The 27,741-nt window shown below is 38.6% G+C and overlaps 1 protein-coding gene across 2 annotated transcripts; it reads right to left on the minus strand.

Annotated features, from left to right (window-relative positions):
- Window positions 1-230: 230 nt before the first annotated feature.
- On the minus strand, window positions 231-27,471 carry Ddc (aromatic-L-amino-acid decarboxylase). 2 transcript variants are annotated; one of them, XM_071712763.1, is made up of 11 exons: window positions 27,216-27,471; window positions 22,505-22,601; window positions 19,980-20,100; window positions 18,753-18,866; window positions 18,298-18,417; window positions 18,030-18,159; window positions 4,575-4,723; window positions 4,060-4,171; window positions 3,754-3,962; window positions 3,412-3,612; window positions 231-937 (listed from the first exon to the last, which is right to left on the minus strand). In XM_071712763.1, exons 2-11 carry the CDS (start codon window positions 22,582-22,584, stop codon window positions 731-733), a joined length of 1,443 nt encoding a protein of 480 aa, XP_071568864.1. In that variant the 5' UTR covers window positions 22,585-22,601; window positions 27,216-27,471; the 3' UTR covers window positions 231-730. The 2 variants fall into 2 exon arrangements, with proteins under 2 accessions (XP_071568864.1, XP_071568863.1); XM_071712762.1 differs by lacking the exon at window positions 27,216-27,471 and having other exon boundaries at window positions 22,505-24,564.
- Window positions 27,472-27,741: the final 270 nt, after the last annotated feature.

The raw sequence follows: 27,741 nt of genomic DNA on the forward strand, positions 1-27,741 counted from the left end.
CCCGGGGAGTGCTATAAAGTGTATAATTTTTCGTTACCGATTTTTTTGAGAATCGGTATCCGAACTGATAAAGGAATTTTCTTCGATTAAGGATATTGAAACACAAATAAAGTCGTTTGAAGAAAAACGACTCCCGGGCGAAGCCCGGGTAACCAGCTAGTAAAATATAAACGTGAATATATATATGTATATAAAAATAGAAAAAACTAAAATTTGTGTAATATATTAAATGTCTAAGGCTAATACATTTTCTCCATTTCGTAAGCTGTTAAATTATCAACATATAATATTTCATTAAAGTAGTAAACTATATTGGATCCAAAATATTAAAATACTATTTATTCCAATTTGATGTCACATTTAAATTCTGACTACACAGTTAATTTTCAAAAATTTCACCAACGGCCGTTATTCGTAATTTCTTAATTTTCAACAAATATTTGATTAATTAAGCCACATTGACTTAATGGCTGCCAAATTGGAATGCCTTATTCGGCGAACAAATGCATTTTTGGAATATTGTTTAATCGTTCGAAATTCAAAAATGTTTACAAAAATCATTATTTTTTATTGCACAACTGTCGGAGTCGGAGACCGCCTATTAATTATCCGTCGCTTTAGCCTATTTGGTTCTCAAAAGCCGCTGGGTGTGAGGAAATATTTGAAACTAGGATTGGTTGCAAGTGGCAGGCGCCAACAATCTGCAACCGCGAGCTATTTGAGCGCGCCATCACTTCGAAACCGATTGCTCCTTAAGTATCTCGTTGGCTCTCAGCTTGATCTCCTTCCAGGAATACTGTATATCCTTGCTCTCGCTGAATCGAGAGCAGACAACGAGTCGCAGGAAGTACGTGTCCTCTATCTTCGACGGAACGAGATGGATATTTCCCGCACCGTTGAGCCTCTTTAGCAGGGCTTCATTGAGTTCGTTGGATCCCTGTAAATTATTATGGAATTATCATGGAATTCTGCTATTTATTCTGCTTACGCTTTTATAAAAATGGCGTACATGATATTTTTTAATTATCAATGAATTAATAATTATTTCTAAAAATATATATTCTTTCATTAATTTAAAATTCAATATAAAAATTATAAATATCATTTTTAAATAAATACGATATTAAACACGATTGAGGGAAAGATTGAGAGCAGAAAAGAGATAGGACGAAAGAAAATGTCCTGGCTCCGCAATATAAGGCAATGGACTGGATTGCACACTGTAGAGGATCTGATTCACGTATCAAGGAACCGGGAAGAGATGGAAAGTATGGTCGCAAACATCCATTAATGGATATGCATAGGAAGAAGGAAGATATTGAACACATAGGGGAGACCGGGGCAATTCGTGACAATACGAAAAATTTCCCGCGCGGATAACTTCTATGCATTTGCTGGTAGAAACCTGTATTACAGACCATAGATGGGTCTAATGGTCCTCTATATTAGAACAAAATTCGGTGTGCGTATCTACTATGTTTCGTTGTCAGTGGCAGGCGCACGAGCCGAAGGCGAGTGCGCCTACCCGCGCTCGTGACCAATAGCCAACTTCCGTACGTGTAACACATACTATTTTGTATTACAAGTGCGTTTAGTTTAAAGAAGGATTTGGGGCGAGGGGGGGCGAAGCCCCCCGAGCCCTTAAAGAAGGACTTGCGGGGGACGAGGGGGGGCGAAGCCCCCCCGAGTCCGGGCGCAGGCGGGGGGTTCGGGGGGGCAAAGCCCCCCGAGTCTGGGCGCAGGCGGGGAGGGGGCGCGGGGGGGAAGGGCGGAGCCCCTTCCCCCGCCTATGATAAAGCAACGTTTATTACAGGAGCAAACATGATGTTAGGTTTTCGCCGGCTCGTAGCTCGAGGGAACGGTACCGGGCTTCCCGACGATCCGCGTTTCGTTCCCGGAAGACGCGATCCCGACGACGGACGACTTATCGATCGTCCTGGCGTGCGAATCCGCGCGACACACGTGCACACACATACACACCCGCTACGCGACTCCTCGACGATTTCTGGGATGATATGATCCATTTTATTCACTTTATAATTGCTTTATTATGTGAGTTGCGCGTACAAGTATGTACAGTAGAGTGACATATGAGTAGCTGTTAGGTTAGGTGTGTGTTGGGAAGAGGCGAAGTGGCGGTATTTTCGGTAGTTGTTTTCTGTGTGCGCTGCGAGATGGAAAAAGTGTTTACCTCGTGTAAAAGTAAATTTTTGAATCCACGGATATTTTGTATTCAATACGAAGCAATTGCTTCCAGATTTGAAACGGTAAGTTTTACTTGTTCACCTGGCATTTACACACACATGTGTAACGCAGGTTGCATGCATTTATTTTTTGTCTGGGTTTTTCGGACCACGAAAGATAAAAAGTGACGCTGGGGCATTTCGTGACATGACCGCCTGGGGTAATTCGTGACACATTGCGTGAACAATCCTGGGAAAACGATGACGATATATGACATCCCTTCGATCGTCACCGATTCTTTGCCTTTAGCCACAACAAGTACAAACATCAGAGCCGGATTCAAAGCAGCAGGAATCTTTCCTTTCAATCCTGACGTTTTTGGTGAAATCGATTTTTCATCCGGTCAAGTCACTGATCGAGCATGGAATGGAGATGACCAACCACAGCCAGGTACCTCAACTGAAAATGATGTGTCAAGGGCCTCAAACACAAATGAAAGCGACGATGACATCCCCCTCGCTCAGGTCCTTCAATCCCTTCGATCGTTTCCAAAAGCGGGCGAAAGGAAAGTCACGACAAGAGGACGAAAACAAAAGAGAAGTGCAATTTTGACTGACGCTAATGAACTCGATGCACTTGTTGACGAAAATGACGAAAGAGTACAAAATAAAAAAAAGAATATAAGGATCAAGCCCCCCAAGAAACAGCCAGCTTGCAGAGGCCGTGGACGCCCGAGAAAGGTCGTTACTCGCAGTTCGGAAGACAACGAAAGCGAAGCCTAACAATTTTTTGCCCTTCCTATTCCATTTAATGTACAATTTGATTAATAAAAACCTTTTTTGAGTGAGTAAGTGTACGTTTTGATATAAATCATGAAAATAGGACGAATTCGGATATTGAAACCCGTTGAAAGAAGAATTGTCACGAATTGCCCCGTGCCTTGTCACGATTTACCCCGGTATTGGGGCAATTCGTGACACGAGACAGAGTGAGGCATTTCGTGTTCTACTTTAAAAGTAATGTGATGAAAAGACACAAATAAATATTTTTTGAAAACTAGAAGGTTGCACGATGAAAAAACCGACTAAAACGTATTTTTATCTCAAATACTTATCTCAGAAAAAATTCAAAACCAAAAAATGTCACGATTTGCCCCGGTCTCCCCTACATATATTTGTTAAAAGAGGCTTATTTTTGTAAATATATTTGTGAGAGTAATTGACTTACCTTTAATCGGAAGCAAACCAATCCCATGAGAGCTTCGCCCACGATTTCGAAGTGAGGATCGGAGAGGACTAGCGCCTCGAATTCGTGTGCTTGAGCGACGTGTGATCTGATAAACTTTTGAAGGTTCTCGACCCCATAGAGCCTCAATACGAACCAAAGTTTCAGAGATCGGAATCTACGTCCAAGTGGAATCTGCCAATGCTGTAACAAAGTATACACTCAATTACACAGATTAACGGCAGTATTTATTAATTGTTTTTCAAATTGATTTTATTAATTAGATAATGTAAATTCGACAATATCAACGTAAGTGACTCGTAATAGATTTTTAATAGCCTATACCCTATAATCCGGCACTGAACTCTGCATATCGTACTTGAGATACAAAGGATCGACATTGAAAGCGTTTATGATGTATGTCGGATCCTTAAGCCACATGGTAGAGCAGTCGAAGTTAACTAACATCCATTTATGAGGATTGAAATCAAATGAATCCGCCATTTCGATGCCTTTCATTAAATATCTGAATTCCGGACAGATAAAAGCGGATCCTATAATCAAATGGATTTGTTTTAGTTCTATTTTATAAATTGCCATTTGAAGAATCCATAATTATTTTCATGTTAGAATGAGAAAATTTATTTATACCTGCATAAGCAGCGTCCACATGCAACCAAATGTCTTCACGATTCGCTACGATACCCATTTCATCGAGACGATCAAAGGCGCAATTGACAGTGGTACCCAAAGTAGCGACGGCCTACGATAAGAAGTCAGCTTATAATCTCTAAAGTATTGATTTCTTAATAATTAATTTCATATTAATTAAAATTAATTAATACTAATTAAACCTAATTTCTTATTATTACGTTAAACTTTACGTTAATTATTTATAGAGAAAAATTTTTTATTAAGCGCGATATCAATATTTTTCTGTGATGTTATAACAAACACACACACATTTTTGTATTTCCGAGAATTTTCTGGGAATATTATTTTATTTCATAAATATTTATATTATACTATTTCACGTGTTTATATGTATATAGTATGTAATACATTTAATTTTTTTCTCTACAACTCTATTTGATTTTTTTAAACAAATGAAAGTAATGGAGGAAGTAATTCGATTAATAAAGAAATATCGGATAAGCTGAACTTACGTAAAACGGTATGAATCCTTGTTCTTTATCCTTTCTGATTGCATCGGCAAATGTGTCGCCGCGCAGCTTATGTTTTTCATCGACTTCCAATTGTCTGAACTTTACTCCACCGAAAAGTCCAGAGCGTTCAACTGAACTATGTGCTATGCCTAAAAAAATACAATATTTTGTCACATATTTTCATTGCGATTAATTTATTATAATTGTTCGATTTTCGAGAAATTCGTAATATCGATTTTTGACGTAACACATATTCTTTTTATTACTACATTATATTACCTATAATTTATGCAATGTGGATATTTGATATTTAACCAGATTTATGCCCTTTTTCACCAACGTCGTTTAACTTGAACCTTAGTACAATTCACTCTTTGTCTCTTTCTAACAGTCTCCCTTAAAAACAGACAAAGTGTGAATTGAACTGTTACGTCCTGTGGACTCCACGATTTCCCTTTTTCGCGGAAACCTCTTAAAAATTTAGAGTAGCTTTTAAGATTAAAATCAGAACCGAGCATTAGCGGTTGTCCATCGGCAAGTGAGTTACGATCTCGACGCTATTTCCTATTTTTTCTTTATGTTTGCTAAACGAGATCGAGAAATCGAGAGAAAACTTTCAGACGACAAAATCCAAACAGACAAAGCATATACGACTACGTTTTGTCAATTTTGTCTAGCCCACTACTATAAAACACGGCGACATGATGCGCCAAAGGGGCCTTAATCCCAGACGGAGTTTGCCGAAAATCTTTATTGCATCGCGCGACCCGCGGAAAAGAGTTAAATATGTTTTAAATATGGTTTATATTAGTCATTTATATAAACGAAATTAAACTCAAATCAAAACCAAATATTGAATATAAAAGTAATTAAATTTAAATATGTTCCAAATTTGGATCGAAATTAAATTTAAATAAGATCTTGCTATTGGATTTAACTTGTCCAGGCGCATATATGGATCATATTAATATTTAATAAGCATCTAACCATCCTGAGTTCAAATTTTATTTGTATTTGAAACAAATAAAATTTTAATTAACACCCAAATTAAATTTTTATTTAATTGAAAGTGTTCCCATTGACCCATCATATATTCATATTTAATCAAAAATTGTGATTCATAAGATTTTAATAAACCTGCGAGTTATGTTAGTCTTGCGTTGTAGTCTGTTAGGTTATAGGTTTATTATTGAATTTTGTCATTATCAACCACAAATCTGCATGTTTAATTATGTTAATTATTTTATACTGTCACATCGTACATATATTTTATAATTTCAGTTTTAGTTATGTAGGTCATTGGCTTCCCACATAGCATGCATATCAAAAAGACGTCCAGAAGATATCCCGAAGATATATTTAGGAGATAGGATATCTTCTCGGGATATCTTCGGGACGTCTTTTTGATATGCATGCTATGTGGGTTTTTAATCATTTTAAATATATATATATCGAAAAACAGGCAAATTATGTATTTTCTGTTAAGACATGGATATTTCATCATTTCGATATCGATTCAAAGCTATTTTGATTTGCCTGTCAAATATATAATAACATTGCCATTATATAGAATGCAATATGAATAAAAAATTATATTGTATTGGCAGACATGGATAATGTAAATATTTTATAATTTGAGCATTATAATAATTGCGTTACAATATTAATTTTTTTAGGCTTCCATTTCCATTAAATAGTTACTTTATAACTGTAAAAGTCACAACAAAATTCCTGTTTGTAATTTGACAATTTTGAAAATTAAAATATTATATAATAGGTACATTTTCAGTACTACATCCGCTCATTTATTAAACAAGAAGTTAAATTAAGCAACTAATTAAATTATTAATATTAAATATTAATACAATAAGATATTTGTATTTACATTTATCAAAATAAAAAATAAGTTCAATTATGAAAATAAATATTAATAATTGGACTTATTAAAAATTAAATAATTTGTTCAGATATTGCGCTCGAATTCTTTTCGCGTTTTACAACGCCCGATCGTTTCACATTAGATGGCGCGACGCGCGAGTCGCCACTCTCAAAGAGCCCCCGCCTCCTTCCTCACTCGTTAGGTATCATGGCCGCACTTGCTTGCGTTTCTTCGAACGTGTCGAGTCCGTTATTTCTTTCTTGACGGATTGATCGTTGCGGCGCGTGTTCTGGAGACTAACCGAGCGAGAGTCGGATCACCAGGGAGAGCTCACCGCCAGGAAAGGGAGAGCTGCGGCAGCTAGCGTCCGAGAGGGAGGATCGAGGCGAGGAATCCGGTTCAGCGAGCGGAGTCCTTAAGGAGGTTGATTAGTTCTCGGTGCGAGGTAGGCGGCGCGGCAGGGGGAAAGCATATAGGTTAGATTTTCGTCGCGTGAAATAAACGAATTTTAGCAAATAAATATGTGGAATGCATTTAATTGCTGTTTCTTAAGGTTTAAAAAGAGTTGTTTGTACAATTGAAACCCAAATACGTTATTATCCACATTGAAATGTGGAAATAATAAATGTGGTCCTGTTTTTTTTATTTTTACAATTTCTTGATAACTATAAAGACGAATCATTTCAGTCTTCGAGAAAGTTTTTCCTAAATATGTAAAGAGTTATTTGCACCTATTTTCACTAAATTATTATCATTTTTAATATGCTTTCGAGAGTTACATTACAGGTTAGGTAACATTTTTGCTGTGTCGCCCGTGTATAAGAGAGAGACAAGAGTATAACTTCAATAATTAATTACTCGACAACCATGCAGACGATTATCTTCAACTTTGGCATATATGGACGACAGATTCCCATAGACGAATATTCTCCATTGAACTAATTCTTATCAAATTGATTTGACTAACCACCCTCCTTAAGAGATTCTCATTGGAACGCCATATTTGTTACTTTCATTTGAGGGTTCATATTTTTAGGGTTTATACCGTCATTTTTTAAGGATTAATCATTAATTGAAGGTTAACTATCACTTGAAGGTTAACCATCATCATCCGAAGAAAAACTCTTAAAGTTGGGTGTGATTTCGGACCGCCAATTGAAGATTAACCTTCAAATGATGGTTAACCTTCAATTGGTCCGAAATCACACCCAACTTTAAGAGTTTTTCTATGGTGTTTTTTTAACGGTTAACACCAAAAGTTGAGTGTATTTTTCCATAAGGGTTCAGTTTGATTAAGTATATAAAAAATGTCTCTATTTTTATTCTTTTGAGCTAGCAAATTGTATTCTTGGTTTTTATGGTGATTAATATTTTGTGCAACTGCATCAATCTTTTTGTTGCTAGCGATTAATATTTGTTTTTATGTATTCGATTACTGCGCAAGTGTTGCGCATTTCGTTAATTTTATCAGAAGTTTACTTATCTTCTTTTTGTACCACTGGATTTAAAGCAAACCAATATAAACACAATAATTGTAATTTATAAACGTTTTTTTTTATCTTATAACTCATTCTCTGTTGATACCATATTCTCTAATCCCATTATTATCCTAATTAGCAGACAATGTTTTTTAAACGTTTGAAAAATATTTGAAAATCAGTTTTAAACACATATTACAAAACGTTTGAAAAACATTGCCTGTTGATTGAAACCGCAAAATTTCGGCAAGCTACAACAGGGGCTGGATTTTTGAATTTATTCGCAAGAGAAAGGTATGCGCAAATTCTACTCTTACAGAAAAGTTGCAAGTTGATCGCATGGCTTTTAGTTAATCAACTTGCAACTTTTTTATAAGAGCAGAATTTCCGCATACGTTTTCTTGCGAATAAATTCAAGGATCCAGCCCCAGGTGCGCGCGCGCTGTGCCTTAAAAGCCTCATTAAGAACGTATAAAGGTCTTATTTGAATTTAATTAAATTTAAATTAGATTTAGAACTTATTAAGAACATATAAAGGTCTTATTTGAATTCAACATATTAAGAACATACAAAAGTTTTATTTGAATTTAATGAAATTTGAATAAAATGTACAACTTATTAATTTCATATATGGTTTCAATAAGATTAATATTTAAATTGAATATATTAGCTAATTGAATCCTTATTAAGCCAAATTAAATACGAATATTTTGATGATGAAATGATACTGTAAGAAGTACGTATATATACTTTGTATACTACGAAACATACATACGAGTATACACGTCGATTAAGAATATACGACATGTATTCATATGTTCGAGATTTTTAATCGAAATGTATATCGGCATTTCTTCTTATATTCTTAATTAAGTTTTATATATAGAACAAATATGAGCCATATTAATGCAGTTATTCAGCATTAATTTAAATCAAATAAAATTTAAATGGAGATTTTATTAAGGTCCATATAAAGTTCATATTTAACTGTTTTCCGCGGGGACTAGCTCAAAATTGCCCGCGCAATGTTGCGACAAACAGAAACGAGGTCTAAAACGTGCTTTTAGAAATCTTGTAAGGGCACGTGGCGGAAGTTTCTGTTTGCAATAAAACTGCAATTAAGATTAGATGGAATGCATTTGTCTGTCGGTACTGAAAACAGGGTCGCAAGATAAACTAACAAAGAACCCAGAGCCCTAATAAAAGAGAAATCGACAATAATAAAAAAAAATGGATGCGTCACTGGAAGAATCGATAACTTAGACCCCTAAAAAATAAGACGGCGGGGGTGGGCCTTACGACAAAACTCGCCAATGGACAACCTTAAAAATAGATAATTATATCTAGCTCAAAGGGATAGCCGAAAAACCGAAAGTTACGTCACGATTGGAAGAGAACTCCACCAATCGAATCATATTAAAAAAATAATCCCGCCTCCTTAATTCTGTATAAAAATCGCGACTTTACGCACTTGGAGACACTTCCGATCCGGCACGAGACAGTTTACTTCTGAGTCCGCATACTCATCCCAGTTTTCGTTTACTATTATATTAAAGACAATTTTCTGTTGTTCGCCAACCTAAAAAATCGCGAGTAAATTCTGTGCGCGCTAAAGTGCCACGAATCACCCTCACTAGCGACTCGGCGAGACCTGCGGTCAGCACCAGCGCCCGACAGAAATATATATATAGATATATATATATTTTACGTATACATATATATATATTCTGTTAACATCTTAATGCTATTTCCATGTACGGCGACTCGCGGTCGAGATCGAGATGACATCTATACTCAAGCCGATTTAGTCTATGGCTCAGCAAGTTCGCTCGTTAGTCCGATTAATGGTCGCCTCCCGCGCAGTACCGTGTATCTGTCGTCGCTTACGAATAAAGAGCATCGCTTACGTTTATTAAAATAACCGTGTTTCGTTCAGTTCCTACTGCCCTATCGATAACAGGTTATGGGCCCAGTCTATCGGAATTAGAATTGAACTGTAAAAAACACACCGAGCCGTACGATTACTAGGTTATATAACGCGTCGCGCCGTTTTAGTGGAAACCAAGCAAAATGAGTGCGACAAGCCTGAGAATCGAGACTCTCAACAAAGAAAACTACGACACGTGGAAGATGCAAATTGAAGCACTGCTGATCAAGAACGATGCGTGGGAATATGTAAACGGTCAAAAACCACGTCCAACCGGCGACGCCGCGACGGCCACCGCCCTGCTGGCATGGAATAGTGCGGACAGTAAAGCTAAATCGGATCTAATTTTGTCGATTCACCCTTCCGAGTTGAAACAAGTTAAAGAATGCGCAACATCTCGCGAAGTGTAGTTAAAGCTGGAAACAATATATCAGTCAAAAGGGCCAGCCCGCAAAGCTACCCTACTGAAACAGCTTTTACTTCAACGGATGGAAGACGGCGACGACGTACGCGAACACGTGCGGAAATTCTTTGACGCCATCGACAAGTTAGCGGAAATGGACGTTGATATAAACGCGGATTTGCAAGCGATTATGCTTCTGTACAGTTTACCACCCTGTTATGAAAACTTTAGGTGCGCAATTGAGTCTCGCGACGATTTACCGTCACCGGAAACGCTTCGTGTGAAAGTTATCGAGGAAAGTGACGCAAGGATAAATGACATTCGTGGAACGACTCAAAACGCGATGTTCGCAAATAAGCGCCGGAATCAAAAGAAGGGGAAATCTGGAAATAATGAAAGCAGCGCCAGCAAACAGGAATTCAAATACCGGTGTCATCGATGCCGAGAAGTCGGCCACAAGGGAGCCGATTGCAAGAAGAAACGCGAAAACGTTCAACCGGCGGCAAAAAGCGCCGAAGATGTGGTTCTATGCGCAGTGGAAAGTTTTACGGAAGCGCACGAACATGAGGCCCTACGTGCGGAAAGTGACACACCAAATCGAAAGTGGTGCCTAGACAGTGGCGCAACGTCGCATCTGTGCAATGAGAAACGCGAGTTCGCGGAAATTGACGATTCGAAACGCGGCAAATTGAACTTAGCTAGTAGTGACTTTACCGAAATCGCGGCAAGGGGAACCGTTTCGTTTACCACGGAAATTGACGGAAAAACGAAAAACGTTAGCCTAACGAACGTACTCTACGTACCTGACCTCCGGGCGAATCTGTTATTCGTCGCGAAGATGACTGATAAAGGGTGTGAAGTACTATTTACCAAACGTCGCGCTATCATTACCGGCAGCGACGGAAGTATTAAGTTGACAGCCGATCGTGTCGGAGACTTATTCTACGTGCGCGAAACTAAGCAGGAAGAGTGCCGGAAAATTTCGAATACGGCTCGCGACGCGGAAAAGCCGTCGGAAAATTTATTGCTGTGGCATCGACGCCTTGGACACCTCAACGTGCAGGATCTTTGCAAAGCCGATCGGAATAAAACAGTACTCGGCACAAACATCGGAGGAAGTGAAAACAAAATAGAATGTGACACCTGTCTTCGCGGAAAGATGACGCGAACCCCTTTTCCCAAAAAGTCGGAAAGGAAGACGGAAATCTTGGACATTGTTCACAGCGACCTCTGTGGCCCCATGCGGATCGAATCTAAGAGCAGAGCGAAATATTTTATGACCTTCGTCGACGACGGATCAAGATGGTGCGAGGTACGTTTCCTTAGGAAGAAAAGCGAAGCCTTCGAGGCATTTAAGGTTTTCAAAGCACTTGTGGAAAAACAGAAGGGAAGACAGATTAAGTGTCTCCAATCCGACAACGGGACAGAATACCTCTCCAAAGAATTCGACGAATACTTGAAGAAATACGGGATTCAACGAAGACTCACCGTCGCCTACAATCCGGAACAAAACGGAGTTGCAGAGAGGAAGAACAGGACTCTTCTGGAAATGGCGAGGTGCCTTCTTATCCAATCAGGCTTGCCATCGTCTTTTTGGGCTGAAGCTGTTTCAACCGCAAATTATATCAGAAACAGATGCCCAACTAAGATCTTAGACGGAAAGACTCCATACGAAGTATGGACTGGAAAAGCTCCAGACGTAAGCTACTTCAGAGAATTTGGCCAAAAAGTATTTATTCTGGACGGAAATTCCAAAAAGGGGAAGCTCGAAGAACGCGGAAAGAAAGGAATCTTCTTAGGTTATTCTGAAGAATCCAAAGGATACCGAATTTGGATCCCTGAGGAAAATAAAATCGAAATCTCACGAGATGTCAAATTCTTACAGAAACCCGAAGCCCTTTTAGTGAACAACTACGAGGACTTTCTCCCGGAAAATTCGGAACGACGGAAGGAAGACACAAATCTTCGCACAGTCGACATTGATCTTGGGTCAGCTGAAAATCAAAACAACGTTCCTCTCATCGAAGAACCAGAAGACGATAACAGGAGCGAGAGCGAGGTCGACGAAAACGAAGACGCAGTCGCAGAAAGAAGAAGAGGTCCAGGAAGACCAACGAAGATCATGACAGGGCAAAGAGGAAGACCCCGGAAGCAATATCAACCACCACGCGACGAAGCCAAGTTTGCGAATAGTACGTACGAAACGCCAAGTATGTACGAAGAATTAGTAGAACAGGCTCTTATGGCCGAGATACCTATAAAACAAGCACTGTCTAGTCCAGACGCTGAGGAATGGTTTCTTGCCATGGCCGAAGAAGTAAAGTCAATACTAAAAAACGACACCTGGCAACTCGTGGAAAGACCGATCGATCGACAGAAAGAAAGCTCGCATCGTGGCAAGAGGTTTCGCTCAACAGCCCGGAATACACTTTAATCAGACGTTCGCACCAGTAGCCCGCTTGAGTTCCATTCGTCTGTTAGTTGCTCTCGCAGCAAACTATGGGATGACGATCAAGCAGCTCGACGTCACAACGGCGTACTTAAACGGAGTAATCGAAGAGGAAATATTCATGGAAATTCCACATCTTTTCAAAGAGGCTTTGGAAACTATCGTCAAGACGGAAAGGACATGCAGCGAAGTAAGGATTAAAGCGGAACAGATGCTGAAAGAATTAAAAATCGGAAATAAGGTCTGTTTATTAAAGAAATCTCTCTACGGCTTACGTCAAGCAGGAAGAAGCTGGTACCAGAAATTAGGCGAGACACTCAAGAAACTCGGAGCAATTCCAAGCAACGCAGATCCCTGCGTATACTACATAGGACAAGGGAAAGACATGATATTAATCGCCGTATACGTGGACGACATCCTAATCATTTCCCGGAATGGAGCCAAGATAACGAAGCTAAAGGAATACCTCTCTGAAGTTTTTGAAATAAAAGATCTCGGTGAACCTAAGTACTGTCTGGGAATCGAGTTCGCACGAGACGGAAACAAGATCGGAATGCACCAAAAGGGATACATCAGAGATATATTAAAACGATTCGGAATGGCTGATTCGAAGCCAGTTAGCACTCCCATAGACATCAACGTGAAGCTGACAAAACCGGAGCTGGATCCAAACGACGAAGAGAGGAAGCTACCCTATCGGGAACTGATGGGCGCACTGATGTATTTAGCTGTGGCTACGAGACCCGACATTGCTCACGCCGTCAGCGCCTTAAGCCAGTTTAACAACTGTTTTGGACATATTCACTGGACGGCGGCAAAACGCGTTCTGCGCTACTTAAAAGGCTCGGATGACTTGGGACTGATTTTTGAGTCGAGGACGGAATCTCTAAAAGGATATGTTGATGCAGACTGGGCAAATTGCTCGATGGATAGACGCTCGTACACCGGATATGCATTCATCTTGGGGAACGGAGTAATTTCTTGGGACTCCAAGAAACAAAGGACAGTTGCCTTATCTTCAACAGAAGCCGAGTACATGGGACTCACGGAGGCTGTTAAGGAAACTATACATCTTCGAGGATTCCTGACGGAGATGGGATTTGAGAAACTGGCCGACACCAGGATCCTGAACGACAACATGGGAGCCCAACGACTTGCTGAAAATCCAATCTTTCATTCCAGAAGCAAGCATATAGACATTCGCCACCACTTCGTGCGCGATGCGTTGCAGAACAGGCTAATGAAGCTAGAACATGTATCAACAGACGACATGGTAGCCGACATCCTCACTAAGGGTCTACCAAGGCCGAAACATCGGCGATGTGTGGAAATGCTTGGTCTCGGGACGATGATGTCATCTTCCAAGGATCGACCCCGTCTCGAGGGGAAGTGTTAACATCTTAATGCTATTTCCATGTACGGCGACACGCGGTCGAGATCGAGATGACATCTATACTGAAGCCGATTTAGCCTTCCCGCGCAGTACCGTGTATCTGTCGTCGCTTACGAATAAAGAGCATCGCTTACGTTTATTAAAATAACCGTGTTCCGTTCAGTTCCTACTGCCCTATCGATAACATATTCCAACAAATAGTATGTCCTAAATATTCGTTCACTTTAACTTTCAATTGCCTGCACACGTATAAATGTATATAAGTCGTATTATAACAGCCATTCTATTCCTGTCTCGAATAATCTTAGCGTTTTCCGCTCAAGATTGTTATAATTCCTCTCGAAATTACTCTAGCACTACTTGCTCAGAGTAATTATCGAATCCTTACCTTAGCGACAACACGCTCAAGGTACTCCTCTACCGGCCCGTAATTCTGCTTCTCACGACTCAGCTGTAATCCCCCAAGCATTATCTGCTCAGAGGATTTTCAGTTTTCTTGTTCTAGCGATATTCGCTCAGGACCTCTCAATACTCCCGTTTAATTGCTTTAGCGTCACTCGCTCAAAGTAATTAAGAATCCTTTGTCTTAGCGCTATTCGCTCAAGACCTCCCGTTAATTCTCAATTCTCCCGCTTAATTACCTTAGCGTTATTCGCTCAAGATAATTAAGAATCCTTTTGTCCTAGCGATATTCGCTCAGGATCTCCCATCAATCCGCTGTTCCTCCTTAAAGTTATTCTCCCACCTAGTTGCTTTAGCGATTATCCGTTCGGAGTAATTAAAAAGTCTTTTCCTATATAGATGGTATGGAAACATAGAGCAGGCAGAAAGCGGAAAGAACGCATTCTGCAATATCAAAACCGGCAGAATCGTTTTTCGGTAATAACATCCGTCTTCTCCGGGAGATTCCTCTCCGAGGACGCCCTAGCCGAACTTCGCCGGCTTAAGGGGATGCTGGAGACAGCTCTGTTTTACCGCAAAATTTTCAGACACACTAATATTTTGATTGATTTCACCGAATTAAAAATTTTTTGTCCAGAATTAAAGTATGGACGATAACGAATACCGCAGACACTATTTGCGTATGAAAAACGAAAAAAAATTAGAAAATTACAGTTTTATTTTCGATTCTGCGGTCGACTCATGACAACATTTGCTGCACATAAAAGTTTTAGACTGTGTACGTATACAAAAACCTTGCAGCTGTCTCGGAAATACAATAAAGAAGAATCCTGCGCTTGCAGAAATGAGCTGCGAGCTATAGTATAAGAGAAAAGTGTGTTTGAAAATTTTATATGCACATGGTACGCGTCTCCCCGAATTCAGCCAAAAACATACGGATCAGTATAACGGGTAGCCCTAGAGCAGGCGCTCTGTAGGTATGTGTAAGAATCGGTGCGCACTTCTTTATCGACGCTGATCGAGTTCGCCTGCGTTCTGTATGTATGTGTAAGAATCGGTGAGCACTTCTTTATCGACGCTGATCGAGTTCGTCTGCGGCACCAGCATCCCCTTAACACACTACACTCTGCTCTGACGACAGAGAACAACAATTTACCCGCGCAGGAAGTAATCGACTTGACTGTGCCTACACCGTCTACACCGGTCATCGATTTAACCACCGAAAATCCACCCGCGTCAGATTTTGATGAGATCACCGCGCGTTTCTCCTCGATAGAAAATTTTATTAAATGTACCTACGCAAATCGTCCAGGTTAGTCGTCGACTAGGGGACCTAAGTCGTCTACAGACGATTCCGAGTCTCGACATCGAACTCGCGAAACTCATGTTCGACCGTTAGACGCCGTGCCATCGTAAGCGGTGAGATCCCGACGACGGGCAGAGGCGCCGTACGGCAAACCGGGCTCGTGCGACGACCGGCCCGCGAGGACCGGCCGCCTAGTAGTGTGTCACATTGTTTTGAGCCTTTCGACTCACGAGACTCCTAGAGATATCATTGCCACCTTTGACTAGAGAGGATACGGCCTTAGAGGCATTCAGGCATAATCCCACGGATGGTAGCTTCGCACCACCGGCCGCTCGACCGAATGCGTGAACCAAATGTCCGAACCTGCGGTTCCTCTCGTACTGAGCAGGATTACTATCGCAATGACTGGTCATCAGTAGGGTAAAACTAATCGTCCTATAATGTACAATAACCGTTTACATAAAGTCCCCTTTGTTTTAATATATACATATACACATCTTACACTAACGCCTAGCTTATAATTATTTCTTTTATACCAGATAACACTTTTTTATGTCAAATAAATATAAATACTTATGTTAAAGATGTCTCCATTCTTTCTTTAATTTAAGACCTCACCCTCAGTACCATCCCCCTCTCGAAATCGCACGAAGTCCGATCCTAAGTTAAAGGGATTAAATTCCCTGACTTAAAAGAGGACCGACGATCGCACCGCTCACGGAAGGCGTCCTAGCGTCCCTACGGACGTTGACCCATCCTGAGCCATCGAAAGTGCGTTCGGCTCGCGCCACGCGCCTCAGAGCGTGTGTGTGTGTGTATGTACTTGCGAGCAATATTCTTAAGCGTCTGGTTGCGTCCTTCCGTACCCCTGCTCCACTGGTTAGCCTTTCCTTCGCTTCCCAGTTTTCTTTCCCGGGGTTGGACGTAACAGAACTAAGGTTCAAGTTAAACGACGTTGGTGAAAACGGGCATACGCCATGTTATGTGCTTTGGCCCTAACTTGCACTTGTAAAACTAATTGTAAGATACATACCATATGAATAGGTATATAAATTTTATAAATTTTGACAAACATCTTTATTTCTTTAATATTTCATTTTTCAACAATGTATGCACTTAAGGCTCTTATTCACTCAGCACTATTATTTCAGATTGTGACGTCAGAAGCGAGAAAATATACGATAGAAATTGTTGCTAACTATCTTAAATGGAAATATGTTTTCACAACACCTCCACGGAAAGTTCAACTTTCCATGCCTGTAGAGAGCGAATGGGAAGTATCAATTTTCTTCCCTAGGGAGGAAAGTAAGCCCTGGCGTGAAATGGCCACTCTCGCCCCTCTCTAGGCATAGAAGTCGAACTTTCCGTAAAAATGTTGTGAAAAATATCGTGTGCACCTCGGGTCGAAAGCTTTTTCAGACTCGTGTGATTTGCCACCCTCGCCTTCGGCTCGGGCGGCAAACTTTATAGTCGTCTGAAAAACGCTGCTTTCTACCCTTGGTGCACAATATACAATTTAATAAAACAACACGTACGACCGATAGAATCGACTAAAATATACCGAAAACTCTCTTTTTATTTATTCAGCAGTATCTACTAGATGATGTGACAATGGAGTTAACTGAAAGTCAAATGCAAGTTGCTCTTGGAATAACTTCTTGGAATAACAGAAGCTACGGCAAATAAATTACGTAACCGTGTAAATGCCTAAGTTGAGAAGAGAGTAGTTCACAGATTTTATGTGATATTAACAGCATCCGTGAACCGATGCAGACAAATTATGATAAACATTTGTGAAAACATGAAGTTAATCGAATAAACCGTTCTCAAGCTATCGTGGTTATAGTTTAAAAAAATGCTATTCTAGAAAATGAACACAGCGATATTAATATTTACTATAAAATCAAATTTTTTTTATACCAAAATATTATTAAAAGTATACTTATAATAGACATACATAACAAAAAATTCATACTCCTATTAATTTACAACTTTTTACACCTTCCCAAATTTTTTCTAATTTTTACTTCTATTAACGATTACCTAGTAGCTCTTTAATGTCAAAACCGTTCTTTCCGTGTAGCATATAAATTCGCTTTTGACTGGAAACATTGTTTGAATAAGCAACGAATTGTTTCCGTTTTGATCTTCCTTATGCCTTGTAAAGTTTCGCAAATCAGTGGCAGATTCCGTAACAAAATGATCGTAGTATACTTACAAGAACAGTATGCGACTAGTTTGTCGACGATCTCGTTTTCCATCCAATCGGGATGTTGTTCTTTAACTTGCTTTATCTTTTTGGCCTTCGCTCCTAGTAACGCTAGCAAAGTAGCTTCGCTAGCGGAGCCCTGTAGGTGAAAATTATACCTTAAGTATGCTTAATAGTGTCTTCCTCTTCAGGAATGTCAGTCAGGGATAATGATTATTTTCTCTAGCTATCCAGATATCTTTTGTAAATTTAATGTTATTCGGAAAATGTCGTTTACCTGAATTACACCACCGCCTTTCCCACCGCTGCAGGCAAGAAATTCCTTCGGCAAATCCAGCATTTTTCCCAGCCAATTTAATACGATCACTTCTAGTTCAGTACAAGCTGGACTCGCGATCTGGAATACAAGAAATTTAATATCAAAAGTGACTAAAAGGATGATGTGTCTTTAGCGTTTTGATCTCAGCGTTCGATATATTTCCTTGCTTTATATTATTTTTTTATTTATCAAAAAATTAGTAACATATATTTTATTTTAAAAAAGAGATTTTATTTTTGTTAATATTTTAACTTTGATTTTTATATGTGTGTAAGTAAGAATCTTTTTAAATAAACTATACTACAGAGCATTAAGTGACATATCAATGAGCAAAGTATGAACACGCGAAGGTTATAATAAACGTAATTCATAAATAAAACATCGCATTTTCAACTGAAAGTTTTTGTACTTACCCACGAGAATCCCATACACGCAATACCTCCGCTTAACATATCGGCTAGAATCGAGGGATACGATTGCGCAATGGGATAGTATGCGTGGAATTTTGGACTTTGCCAATGAGTAACCTAAACAATTTTATCTTAATTTATTTCTTGCCCTACTTACGCAACAATCGAAAATACTAATGATAAAGTAGGGGAGACCAGGGCCTAACCGTCAGTTTTTTTTCGGTGCCGATTTTTAACAAGAAAATAAATAATTTTAGTTAAATGTGGTATACCACTGTAAAGAGTGAACCTTTAGCTACAAAATTTATATAGGAAATTTTTATCTACGTCGCTTTGTTTAACCGGTATAGAGCAAAACGACAACGGTGGAAAAATTGAAATCTCAAAAATGCCGGGGTTTAACCGTCACACTGCATTTTCAATACATATACGTACATCTAATCCTGAAAAATGATAGTATACATCTTAATAATTGTTTTTTAAGAGAAAAATATAAAAATTTATTTAAAATTTTTATGCGAAACATTATTAAAAAATAGTTACGAGGGTTCCTCTTTCCGCAGAAGTCACTCGCCCGACTTGTTTCACTCCTCGACGTCCGATGACTCTATTCGGTGTCTGAACGGTTGTAATTCCCGTCTCATCCATATTCCATATGCAGTGAGCCTGGAAATGCCTTGGAAATGCACCCGGACTGCTTACTGACGGATTAACCCCAAACACAAGTTTCAGGTTTGATCGCCCACGAAATATTAGACATCAACGATAATGAAAAAACTACACTGGATTCGTGTTCAGCATGCATTACTTTTTATAATCGCGTACCTCGAGATTTGGAGAGCAAATATTATTGCATATATTACAAAATTTCCACGCGCAGAAAATGTAACTTTCACCTTCCGAAAACACGTTTGCCCTCGTAAAAATCATAACACGGCAGGTAACCTGCCGAAACTCCGTTGGTCACATGGGTACCATAAGCAGCGTTTACAATGTTAATAGCGAGTTCGCACAATATACAGGTTCCGAGATATTTGATTTGACGGTTCAACTCCGGCGACGGTTAGGCCCCGGTCTCCCCTACTTTAAATTTTTTTATTTTAGTATCATTATATCCTTTTCGCGATATGTATGCGAATCAGTCATTAATATAGTTATAGTCAGATTGTAGTTATAGATCCTGATAGATCGGTGATTTACGATCATCTGAGGCACTTAAAAATCACTTACGCCTGGCATTATTACTCGTTCGATATCGGCCATTATATCTTGCCACTGTTCAGAGGTTTGTGGCGCTTCAGATGGCAAGAGGTGTTTCATGTATCCTGGTTCCACCGTAGGCAAGACTCTCCTGGAAAGAGTGATGGCAAATTTCGCCCATTTTTTGGACTTCGAATTTCAAACTTTTTTTCATGGCAAATAGTACTATTAGATGAAACATTAATCCCAGTAAAATTTCAAAATGAGCATAGGCACGGTTCCGGAGATACAAGGGGGTGAAAGTGATAATTTCCAGTCAGGGTGTATTGCATAAGGAAGAATGCGTGGCTGAAGTTCACGTATTATTGAGAGTATTTTCTGTCGTCATCCCACCCAGGTAGCACATATTAGTTTCATATACGTTTTTTGTACGTACACATAGTTTCATAACCGTAAAGAACCATTAAGAAACGTTTGAACAAAAATGTTTTTGAAACCATGATTTAAGAAACGTATTTTTTAGCCTTTTTTGAAACATTTAAATTTATATTGCACTAATTATTAAATTTATATTACACAAAATAAATTATTTTATCCATGCACATATATATATCCACTTATTTACTTAAATTAATTTTGTCCTACCGGCCTTAATCTATTTGTCATCGGACAAATCTGAGCTTAGAAAACTTCCAACAGTTGCAAAATAAACGTTCGTTGAACGTGGCCATGAAAGAACATTCATACGTGTGTTCCGTTTTGAAAAACTTTCTGAACTGGTGCACAGTAATGCAATTAAGTTAGAGTGAGACAAGTATATTTTGTTTCACTTTAACTTATTGCACGAATGTGCACCAGTTCAGGAATTTCTTTGAAAAAGAATAGACGTCATAGATGGTATATGCATAAAGCTTCTAGAACATTCTCACGCATGTCTCAAAGACGTCAAAAACACGTTCAAAGAACGTGAAAAGTAGGAATTTTAAATGTCTTTATCATTAAAAAAAAAACCTTTCTATAATAGTTTTTTAAACGTTATTTTATCGGAAAAGAAACGTTCCGTCGAACGTTTTTCGAATGGACATTTTTACTCATGAGAAACGTTTCTAGAAATCGGTTATAAAACGTTTCGGAAAAACACTCATAAAACATTTCTGAAACGTGTATGTGCTACCTGGGCAATCTGTGAGAGGCAAGGGGACATTAAAAAAGCACCCCAATACGTGAGAAGCAAGGGGACTCAGATTGAAAAAGCACCCCAATCTGTGAAAGGCGAGGCAAGGGGACTCATTAAAAAAGCACCCTAGCAAACACAATGCTACATGTAACGTACAGGTTAGTTGTAATTTCCTACTCAACAATATAAATGCAATATAACACGTGTTATATTGCATTTACATTGTTAAGTAGGAAATTACAACTATAACCTGTACGTTACATGTTGCATTGTGTTTGGTGGGACCCCAATATGTGAGAGGCAAGGGGACTTACAGTAAAAAAGCGATCCGTGAGAGGCGGTTTCAAGTTTCATTTCAATTCCATCTATCTCAGGGAATTTTCATGCTAGACGAAAACTAAGATCATACTTGAATCCGGCGTAACAAAAATCCATAAGAAACGATATGTTTCACTTCGTTATATATATTTTATTCCTTGGTATGGACACTTGAAGAGTTTCGTGTACTTTCATGGATTATGAGAAACCATCACTTTCACCCCTTCCTATCTCCGAAACCGTGCCTATGCCCATTTTAAAATTTCTCTGGGATTAATGTCTCATCATATAGTACTATTTGGCATAAAAAAAAGTTTAAAATTCGAGGTCCAAAAAATGAGCGAAAAAACAGGTCTTTTTGTCATTACTCTTTTTGAAATTTCTGTTTACGAGATACATTCAACTCTCTTTTTACGGCCTTTTTTGCGCGATTTTTCAAAAAATTGTTGTAATCCCTCGTGTATATGTATAGTCCTTAATTTTAAATTCTAGTAATGAATTAATGAAATTTTTTCAATCGGACATATGCCCTCCCATATTATCGTGTTAAAAAAGCGAGTAATATACCCTAGACTATTTTTCAATCATCGTTGTAGCTCTAATCACATTTCAGCAGCTCGATAATTGTTGTCAATCATGATTCGATTATCATTTATATTGTTTGTTCACCCTTATATATTCTCTTCAAATTCGTTTATGTAAACAGCTTTCCATATGTGCGCATATTTCCCCCCCTTTATAAAATAGAAATTATACATATACATATATTTCTCCCTTTTATAAAATAGAATTCATGCACATGGTACATGCACCTTCAACCGAAGAGGGTGTACGTATTAAGCTAAAAGCTTCTTACAATTAGTTGCTTCACTACACACAGTGACCAGCAAAGGCTTTTTTCAAATAACACGATTTTATTTTACGCGAAACGTATTTACCGTATAAAACGAGAGTTGAGTTTATATTTATATAAAAAACATAAATTAATATATATATTATTTAATGCAGATTCATCGATTTCAAACAAGCGATTTCTCGATCACGACATGTTATCACCTACCTGTCTCTAATATTTTCCAAATAATTTGTGATGTATTCCGCCATTTCGTTGGCGTAATCCTTGAAGCTATCGGGATCCATGATTTGTCTTCTTTTACCTGTAATATCGATAAGATTGTTATGAAGATGTAACGATATCAAAAATATCCGTTCAATTGTGTTGTTGTGCATTAACATAACTGGAGTAGGTGTTATTCCCTAGTATCCCTGGCATATCAATACGCACGAGCGCTTTAAATCAAGGTACGAATGTCATACATATGCCGTTCTTTTTTTTTCAAAATTGATCGTGAACGTTTATCGGAATGAATAGAAAATGATAACGATTGCATTTCCTCATGTTACATGACTGATGCAAATGACCATAAAGATCTTGTTATCAAGATAACCGTGATAATTTATAGAAAACGTGTGAAGCGGTTGAAGTTGTTTTGCTAGATTCGCAATGATGTGTGTTAAACAACGATTTCAGATAAAAAGAGAAATTATACTCGCGGAATATTGCAACGCGGATTTTCAAGGAACGATCGTGGCAAGAGAATAGAAGTTAAATTTTAATAATCAATTCTTGAGCGATTAATGAGTAATTCTCTGCGTGATTTACATGTAACCAATAAAATATTTATGCAGATTTTGACTTCACAGAATAACATTGCTCTCGTTTTAAAATGTTGAATCGTTCTCTTTAAATTAATACCTTAGTAATTGATATAAAAAGTAAATCGACATATATTACTGTTATGTACCCACACAGCAAAATATATTTGAAATATAGCCAGATATCTTTATGCCTACAATTTTAAGTCAAATCTGAGATATCTTATTTTCAGATATTCACAGAATATCTGCAGGACATCATTACTCGATATCACATTATATCTTTAAAAAAGACATCTCTGCAACATTTGCATTCGAATATATGGTCGATTTATAGTTAGCTCTTATATTTTATAAAGATCAACTCAAGTTTGTTCGTAGCCAATAAAACAATCCAAGAGAACTTGGACGCCGTACCGATTCATCCCGGCGAAAGCCAGACGCCGCGAGAAAACTTAGAAAATTTTCACTTGGGCGGCGCCGGAGGTAACGACCGCGGCGCGAAAGCAACATGCGTACTTATTTGTTTTCAAATAAGGACGCTCAGAATCCAACATTGTCATGTACACCGCGGGTACCATGCCTGAGCCGGTCACTTAGGGACCACAATAATACCTCTTTCCAGTGAGAAATATCTCATCAAAACGATATGAAATTGACGTCAAATAGATGAAATTTTCATCTATTGAACCTTCCGCCCTCATCTTTTCCAGAACTCGAAGTATAATCAAGATGGAGGAATTGCGTAAAAATGAAACGTTCTCTAATCAATCATAACTACGTCGATAGCTACCGTCTCTGGGTCTCTTACCCTCGAGATATAACGCGAACATTTCGCATTTGTTCGAGATGCAAATAATTCCGTATCTGGCTTTCCAAACCTCTGTACTAATATTTGAAACGCTGCATTTGATAACGTAAACTCCGCTTTCGGCTCAAGACCTCTCGACTCAAAATCTGCCTCGACATTCTTTTCGGATTGTATATACGATGCGAAAATCCAAGGATCTATTTTGCCAACTTGCTCAATTTCTTAAACCAATTATTCCAATATCCATGAACCCGTTGACCTTGGCAAGGAACTACTTTAGCCTCAGAGTAACGCATCCGAAATTATTTCTAGAGCAGATTTAACTTTTAATGGAACATTTTGCAGCATCAATATGCGATTTCCATCAGTCCGAATCCTCTCTTAATACGTTGTTTAATTCCATGCGAGCTTCAAAATTATCTTGTTTCTCTGTAACGCAATAATTTTTCTCGTTTATATGCACTCAACCAATTTATATACTGTATAACATGAACCTAAGGTTCCTATGAACCTAGTAAAATCTCGAATAGAATATCGTATAATCGACCTAAACTTATGAAGCTGTACGTTTTTTTTTTACTCAATGTCCCTTGTCAGGACATAATAAAGAATTGAAACATTTAAATGAAAGATTTTATCGTGAATCTTTCAGAAATGTTAATGCAAGGCATAAAACCAATTGACCCTTACTTTTGTTAGTCATATTTTAACTAAAACTGAGAAACCTATATTCGATCTCCGGCTCTATTTTATCCTTTCCTCTATTTATTATGAATTCTAGTAACTCCACAAAAGACTACATGTAATCCGTACATTTTTCAAACACACCGCATATATCTTGCTTAGAAGAAGCAATTCATCCAAATAATTAACGGATAATTAGCCCAATTCCCTTAGATAATAATTCACTGGCTTCATAATTTTTGTAAAAGTGTACGGAGCTGTGCTTAACTCAAAGGGTACATTTAAACTCGTAGAGGACATCTTCGAACAAGAATTTTGGGTATTTTCTATCTGTACTAGAGCCATGCGAATTGAATAGTACGCGTTAATTTAATCGATGTCATGAAATAGCCTCTTGCCATTATTCAATTGATCGTTTTCAGTATTGATAAACTTATTAAGCGCTTTTAGATTAAGCTAGATTTAAGATTAGCTTATAAGATCCATTCTGTTTAGGCACAAGAGCAAAAAAGAAAAAATTTCTTGAAATAAATTGATTCGGAACTGGCTGGCACTTCGAAATGACCTGCTTCCTTGATAACTACGCAATCTGTTCCCGAATCTGCTCGGACAAAATCTTTTCCTGCTCAAACCATTGTGGTTTTTTCGGACGTATGAGTTGTCTCACCTTTGATAAGAACAGTATCTTATATCTCGAATCTAGCTTAAGATGGTTGAATCCGAAATCAACCACGACCATTGACATTTCAACTATGCCAGTCCACCTACAACCTTACTTATTTCTAATTTTTCTTCGCATGCACTTGTCCCGGCTTTTGATAGGTACTGCAACCTTAAGAGGGTGAGTTCTGTCGCTGATTGTACGTCTACTTTTGTCCGCTCGCCTTCGATTGGCCGCATGACTTCTGTCGATTTTAGCGAGATGGCCCCCGCGAGTTTTTTGGATTTTTATTTTCTGATTGGCTTTTGCGCCACTCTTTAAATCCTTTTCGAAGAACTCTTCGTTCCTGTGAAATTTATCGCAACAAAATTAATTAATTATGTTAAAGTTTTTTCTACATATTTCATGTAACAATAGGCTTCAAAATAAGACTCCTGCGAATCATTGTCTCATCACATAAATCAACTAATAATCTCGCTAAGGTGTTCCACAAGACTCAGTTTATTTTCTAGGTCTCCTTACAGCATAGAACTCCAAACCTTTGCAGTTCCAGGAATAGCACCAGCCATTTATGCTGGTTTTTCAACAATACGTTTGTCTCTCTTAACAATATAGTGTTGTCTAGAGCAGACTTAATCTCCAAATTAATTTTTGGTGGATCTATTACCGTATAATTTTCCGGGGGGGGGGAGCTTTTTAAGAAAATTTTTTGCTCCTCAGTTGGAAGGCCCTTTCTAATGTATTCTCATCTGACTGCAAGATCCTTGTGCACCGCCGGTGCTAGGATTCTATCCGGCATTATGCGATCTCTGCCGAGAGCCTCTTTTCCTTTCGGACGTCATCCGATTTGTCTAAGGTTTTTTCTCTTTCTACAGCTGCTTAATCACCTGTTACCCCGGATGGTTGTTCGGATGGCACTTTGTCGAAAACCTTTAGAACAGTCTCGCTGCCTACATCCGACTCAGGCGAACTCAGGTTCCGTCCTGTGGAACTCGAAATAGAAAAGAGTGACTCCTCGTATCCGACTTTCACCGTCGTAGTCATCCAACGAATCATCGTCATACGAGTGATCATCCGGATAATAATCCCGGCTATAACTTTGCCTATCGTTATCATAATGTCGCCTGTAAGGATAGTCGTAACCGCTTTTATCCTCCCGAGATGTTATCTTGCACAACGTTCCTTGTGACCTCCTGTTACAATCCATATCTAAAAAAGAGATGTAAAGTTTATTGTTGTTGCTTTTCCGCGATGCCGATTGGTTCTCTTGCTGCGCTTACTTCATTTGCAGCTGTCATTGTATATTTTGACAGTTGTGTGTATCAAGGAGTTAATGGTGTAATAGTAATAGCATAATGTTAAAGGTAAATAGCGCGCGCGAAGCGCGCGTCTGTAGTGTCTAGTAAAGAAAAAAACAGATTGTCTTAGAAATTGACAGTTTCAAGTGGTTCATACTCGGAATATAGCTTTTCTTTAATATATCGGTTGAACCGATATACTACGGATTATATCCGGGTCACAGAATGTTATAAGAAAATTTTGTTATAAAATTATAAAAATTATTGTAATTATTACAGTTGTATCACGATCTATAGGATACTTTTACGCTTATTCAAATTGTTTTTCTATTTCAACTTTCACTATCGATAAATTACATTTCTTTACAGCAATTCACATCATGTATTGCTGTAATTTATAGCTCATCACTCATATACAGCAGCTTAAAAATTAATTTTGAAGGTAGCAGACGACATGATTTATTTAACAAATTATTCAACAAATTTTTTTCTCATTAGCTTCCAAATTAAATACTACAAACGTATCAATAGTGCCTATAGCGAGATAAAATTTTATATATATGTTCCTACAATGTTGATTCTCAGGAACGCTTCAGATAAATAGAAATGTAAATACACTTTGCTTTCAGCACAGCTAAAATTGAAATAAAATTTGACTCACACGTTTGAAGTAAGGTGCACCTTGATAATCTAGCTAAAGATTCACTGAGCAATCCTTGACAGCGACGATATCCACGTGCCCGTGATGATTCCGCGAGAGCCTGTAGAGTGTGCGCGACCGGTGTTCCACAACGAATTGCCGCTGCATCCGCGTCGTGCCGCGGCTTTATGTAACTCCTCACTTCTTCGGCGTTCACCAGAGGTGCCGTTCGACCAATCGCGCGATCACGTCGCACGTCAGGATTTACTTGCTTCGTCTCATCGCGAATACCGTGGTCAAAAATCGATAACGGATATGCAATCGATAGCAGCTGGTCACTCGGTTAGCGGTGCGTAGGTGGTGGACGCGTTAACTTTTGCGCTCTGGCAGTGACAGCAAGTGCAATTTAGTTTTACGTTTTACTTGCCCAACCGTGCGATCTGTTTGTTTGACGTTACGCCATGGACCGGTTGGTAATTAAATAGATGATTAAATCTCTCTAAACAGAAATACAAGATTTCAGTGTTACTCTTTTAGCGATAATTGT

Source organism: Temnothorax nylanderi, unplaced genomic scaffold (assembly GCF_030848795.1).
Source record: "Temnothorax nylanderi isolate EJ_2023f unplaced genomic scaffold, tnyl_v1.0 TNYL_tig0115_pilon, whole genome shotgun sequence".
Lineage (NCBI taxonomy): Eukaryota > Metazoa > Arthropoda > Insecta > Hymenoptera > Formicidae > Temnothorax > Temnothorax nylanderi.